This window comes from Dermacentor variabilis, chromosome 9 (genome assembly GCF_050947875.1).
Source record: "Dermacentor variabilis isolate Ectoservices chromosome 9, ASM5094787v1, whole genome shotgun sequence".
Taxonomy (NCBI): Eukaryota; Metazoa; Arthropoda; class Arachnida; order Ixodida; family Ixodidae; genus Dermacentor; species Dermacentor variabilis.
The window spans coordinates 116,989,211-116,995,210 of NC_134576.1; the positions used below are offsets into that span (position 1 = coordinate 116,989,211).

The following is a 6,000-nucleotide window of genomic DNA, read 5'->3' on the forward strand; positions in this document are numbered from 1 at the left end:
AATTTCTGAAGAAAAAAAAAATGCTAATATCAGTGTCTCAGATTTTGCTAAACAGGGTATCAATAGCTTCTGCACGGTTAAAAATCCAATAAGATCAACTTTACTGCTCTGTCAGCCTTTGAACAAGTACATGTATTGTGAGACTTTGAATTTGACAGTCAGTCGGGTGCTTTTCTAAAAGTTAGCTTATTTGTCTCGAAAGTAATTCCTAGGGGACACAGAGAAATAGGGTTAGCCTTATTGGATTTTTTTTATCATACAGAAGCGAAATCTGAGGACCTGATTTTTCGTTAATTTTTCCGGAAAGTAAATAAAAGAAATTTGCAAAATATTAGAACAAAACAAGAATAAACAAGGACGGTCCTCATATTCAACATAAGCATATAAAATTGCATATACCTACAAGTTTTCGGCACCATAACTCAAATAATAAAGATTATACAGTGAAAGCTCGTTAATTCGAACTTCAATAATTCGAATTTATGGATAATTCGAACTGTACGATTTGGTCCGGCCAAGCTCCACAGAAGTCTATGTATAAAAAAGTCCGTTAATTCGAACGCGAGAAGGTTCCCTCACGGATAATTCGAACTACGCTCACCTGGCACACGGCCAGAGAAAAGCGCCTACTGCCTACACACAAGGCTATATTGTCTCCGAAACGGAGAGAACAGCGAGAGATGGCAAAATCGGAAAAAAATCTAACCGACGCGGGGTCAGCCAGAAGGCAGTGGCGGCTGCCGCCTCTCCGTTCTACGTAATCTCCAAGACTTCTTGGCCGTTGTGAATCTCGGAGGCTTTGCAAATCTTGTACAGCTGCAAATGTTTTGCCGAGATGGCACGGCAAGCGCCAAAACACAGCGAATCAAGTACGTCGCAGCTGCGCTTGCAATCAAGAACCAACGAATCAGGGCCTTCGCCACCTTCACATGTTCAGCGTCTTTGTCTCGGCAGTCTTCATCGGTTGTGCACCTCTGTTTTCAGCTTAGGAGGTATCGGCCGTCGCGAATCATTGTGATACTGTTAAGCCTCGGCTAACGTTCGTTTCGGTGGACATCGGTGGTGTGGCACAGTCGGACCCAGAGCTTCGACTTGAAGATGGCGTGTGCCCGCGGCACACGCCATCACTTTCTGACAGGCCAAATTTCTGACATGCCCTACTGCTTCCAAATCGCAGTGTACTGTTGCTCTCCTTCACTTTCGTTAGTTCGAACTTTCGTTAATTCGAACTGAATCGGCTTCCCTTTGCGGTTCGAATTAACGAGCTTTTACTGTACAAAACTTTGGGCCAAAGACCCAGCTCCTCCTCCCTTCAGTATAGCAAAAATATGACACAGTGTTGCGTCGTGCCGCAGCAACTGCGGAATGCCAGAATTTTGGAGGCCATGCAAAACAGTCACAGCTCTGTCATGGTACTATAAACTTGGACAGGACATAGTGATTGCATAATGTTCGCTTATGCTGACATGCTTGCTTTACTGTCACAAACAAGCCACGCCACAATGTAGAAATACAGTTGCATTTGTATTTTCATGCTTCTGATGATACATGCCACTGGGACACTATCTATACCCTGGATAAAAGCCAGCTGCAAGCAACTCTACCAGATGCTGACTGCAATGGTACCTCAATATGACGAACATGGAAACAGTCACCACTCGTTATAACCAAGTAACTTGCAACATGAAAATATCTTTCTTATACAGTTAAACATCGATTTAATGAACTTCAATACTATAACGAAATTTACAATATAACAAAGTATTTAACTTTCATCATAGCCCACCTGCTATGATTCCCTTTGGACTGGCAGTACATTCAAATAAATAAATAACTCCTTGCCCGTGGAACACCATGCATATTGAAGCACAATATAGGGAGGCCTGTTTACACACAACTTCAACACTATATCAAAATTTCACTGCTGCCACAAAGGAATATCAGGGTAATAAATCGAAACTACCAGGGACACAGATCATCAAATGGTTGAATGAAATGCAGCCGCTTGCAAACGCACCTCTCAAATTGCATGCCGCTGAATGTAGCTGCCGAAGCACAGCAGCAAGACCCTCATGCCATCATGTGCCATACAAAGTCCACGTGCGATAAGATCTTATTGTGCCCTGCGCTCCATGTGCTGTGGGTGCCGACGTTCGTTACATTGAGTTTTGACTGCATAACAAGTTATCAGATACAACAAAGCAATTCTACAGCGCTCCTTGTTGATATCAGTGTATAACGAATATCAGATATACAACGAAAGTGTTTTTATGCTGGGTACAACTTCATTATAATGAGTTTCGTCTGCATGCTGATCGGAAATGCAGTCGACGTACCGATACGAGCAACTCCCTCCCCGGTACTAAAGATGACTTTGATGGAGTGAGCCGTGCAGGCGACGTTCTGCATCACTTCCACGTAGTGGATAAGCGCAGCCGTGGCAGACAGGGCATAGTACCTGCACGATTCGCGCTAACTGTGACTTCGTGCCAGCCATTAGCTGAAGCGCAAACGCACAACTCTGAGTACCCGTGGAAAGCGACATGAGCATATCCTGCTCAGACCAGAAGACAGCTTAGGGATGTAACCTCTTTTCAGGTTGGTCCTCACTGTGGACTAGTATGCTACAGATGTGAAAGAATCCTATATCTTACTTTCTTTCCCCTTTCCTTTCCTTTTTGAAAGCGGAGTGAAGTTTTCTTTCTTGAAAGAGAGAACTAAAGCAAAAGGCAGACGGGGCTGAAAGGGCATCGGCTCCCCTACGATACAGTTGACAACAATTTACGAAAGAAGATTTTGAAACATGACTGTACACATTACGTGAGGTGTTAAAGCCTATTACATTGCACATAATATTGGTTAACCATCAACATCAGAAGGGGAAACACAAATAACACGATAATAGTAATAATACATTAGCATCAGGAAACACAAGCAGAAATTGGGTGGTGTACCATTGAATGGATTAGTTGTGACATTTACTTTCACAGCACCGTAATCAAATCAAGGTACGGAATACTATGCCCACAGCTACTCAACGCTATATAGATGTAATTATCGCTGCACTAAGTCACTGTGAATTATTTTCTGATGTCCTTTTTTAAATCTTCGCATAGAACGATCAAAATTGCAGTTGAAACTAGGGGTATTTAGAATGATGCAAGCCAAACAACTTAATTTTTGTTTACGATAATATGCATGCGCTTTGGGAAGCAGATTTCTCCAAGTCTGTAAGGGGTATTTTTTGGTAGGATGACTTGGAATTGTAAGATGCAAATAATTTTGGTGCATGTACTGCAGTAAACGAAAAGTTAACGCCTGACTGGCTGTGAGAAGTTGTTATTTGTTAATTAACGGTTGTGTGGGGGGTATAAGCCTTGAGGTCGACCGTGACTGCTGAGGACGAGGACGAAGTAAAGGCACATAAAAAGACAACGTGCTACGCTGTGCATCTTTATGTGCCATTTTTATGTCCTTGTTCTTAGTACTGCGCTTGGCTGACAACTGGACAACTAACTAGTTGATGCTTTTACATCAACAAAGAGTGTTGTACAGAACGAGCTAAGCTCTATGCCCAGATGCCACTTACACACTGTCTTCTTCTAATCTTTAAATAAAACTAAAGCTTAAGCAAAGGAAAGTATTACCCAGGTGAGGAGAGCTAAGGCAACACAAATAGCACAGCTTGAATGCGCCGACTCACTTGTTAACGACTTCAGTCTCGACTGAACTGTACTCGGGCACGCAGAGCTGCCTGACGTATTGGATGCCCAGGTTTTCGTTGAACAGCTTGCGAGCCAGGCTGGTGACGGTTGTGGATGGCATCTCCTGCTTCAGCTGACTCATGAGCTGGGGCATCGAGTTGGCCTCAAACACCGTTTTGGGCAGGAGGATCTGAAGACGGATGGATCGTCTTGTGAAATTACAATGGTTCTAAAATGCTAACAGGAGCATGCGAGAAGCGCAGTGGAAAAAAAAAAGAAAGCTGTCAGACTTCAGCAATTCCTTCAGTTCTGAACTCATTACTGTGGCAGGGGCTGGCTTTAGCAGCAAGACACTGTCATCTTGTCAAGAACACAAACCTACCAACTGTCAACTTAAAAATTTGCAAATATCTCCTAGATGTGACAATGAAGATTAATGTGGGGGGAAATTGGGGGCATACTTTTTTTAAAGTTTGCCCTGAGCTTGAGCACATCCTTCTGTGAGATACATATGCACTTTATTAATGATTTACCTTTGACATAGGACACAGGCAGCAGCAAACTTACAACAGCAGTGACTGTTTTGTCACTGTGATATGAAACATACTGTTTTATATTACAGTGACTTTTTGAGCTACTCTGCTGTTGACAATTTCAGCTGCTTCAGGAACTTGTCCTAATAGTTCTGCTCGAAGTAAGATCCTCTCTGATACCATTCCCGTTTCAGCATCAGAATATGCACTTCTAAGGGTATGGTCGGAGATAAATGAACGAAACCCCGTTTGGGTCATGTTTGCCGTGCTAAATATCTGTTCGCGTTCAGCATTACTGAGAGCAATTGACACGATCCCCAGCATTATCGCTGTAATTCTGAGGAACTTCAACACTATGTCCACGACAGAATGTTTTCTACTTGTGCCCGCTGTTTGTCGCGCCTTGGTTCGATCAATGAAAGCAGTGAAAGTTTATAACTTTGCAATTTCTCGAGCTCGACTTCAATTCCTGACGCAACATAAACAAAAAAGAAACAAAAACGTAGGAGCTGTCTGAATTCGCAAATGTCACAGAAAACTCGGAACAGCTGGCAGGTGTGAGAACAGCTTTCTTGTTCGCAGTGCACACACCATCATCCCCATTTGCTACAATACTGCATGTTGCGACCCCTTAAATATACATGCGAAGATGCCACACCACTTTCACGGCATGAAATACCGGGTACAAACTACCAAGCAGCACAGTTGGGCGATAGCAGCGCTGGTTAGGGCGTCAAACTCCAAACTACACACTGCTACAGGGGAACAGGTTTTGGTCCCGGTGGTGGTGGCCAAAGGTTTGCCTTTTTTATCCTATAGGGTAAGGCTGAAGCTGAGAATGATGACATAGCCTGACGACGACACAATAACGCTGTCAGTTTAGTGGCAAGGACAGATAGGCACAGCAAGCCCAGTTTCAAGATTTCATATGTTGTCAAAGTGAAATATTTATATAAAGAAAGAAATAAAAGAAAAAAGAAGGGCAACCAATATAGCAGAGTTATAAATGTGGCTAGATGCCTCATCTTGCTTCGTTGCTGTGAGTCTAAGCTGTGCTTAGATTCAGTGCTCTGAATCTAACAGCCTAACACCAAGAGAAGCAACAAAAATACAGCTACAGAAGCACTAAGTGTCCTTTCGTACTCGTGCTCTTGTTACAGTTTTTCGTGTCCTTCATAAAACTGCACTCTTGCCATTATTAATGACAATGACTGCTGGCCCAGGATCCTTCCAGTTGTTGTAGTGTGGTTTTTCACCTTGGCCACTCTTATTAGCCTAGTTTAATTGTGGAGGTTAACATTTCGGAAAAGCACAGCAGGCTGTGAGGGGCATTGTAGTCTGCTGCGGCTCCGGATTAACTTCAGCCACCCGGGTTTCTTTAACGTGCACGCCTAAATCTACGTGCACGAGCATTTTTTTAGTTTCGTGCCCCATCAAAATGCGACCAGGAGTCAACCCCATAAGCTTGTGCTAAGAGATCACCACAACCACTGAGCTACAATGACAGGTTTCATGTGCACATATTTATTTATTTAGTTAGCTTCAAGGCCCTTAGAGCATTAGAGAGGGGAGTGGGTACAGTGTTGATAAATACAATACCAATAGTAGTAATGATAGAAACAATACAACTGACAAACAGAACAGGACTGATACAACAATTGTGCAGCTAGATTACAAACCAAGTTCATAGCAGCGTTTCTAAAAGAATTAATGTTTATGACGGCAGCAGCACTGCGTGAAAGGAGATTCCAACAGAAGCTAGC

The 6,000-nt window shown here is 43.0% G+C and overlaps 1 protein-coding gene across 1 annotated transcript in view; it reads right to left on the reverse strand.

Moving 5' to 3' along the window:
- Positions 1-6,000, reverse strand: part of LOC142558523 (mutS protein homolog 4-like) — a 53,606-nt gene that overhangs the window by 44,854 nt on the left and 2,752 nt on the right. Inside the window, exons 3-4 of the mRNA XM_075670657.1 lie at positions 3,704-3,894; positions 2,337-2,458 (exon numbers count right to left, since the gene is read on the reverse strand). Of these exons, the coding sequence (XP_075526772.1) occupies positions 2,337-2,458; positions 3,704-3,894 (313 nt within the window). The remainder of the gene's footprint in view (positions 1-2,336; positions 2,459-3,703; positions 3,895-6,000) is intronic.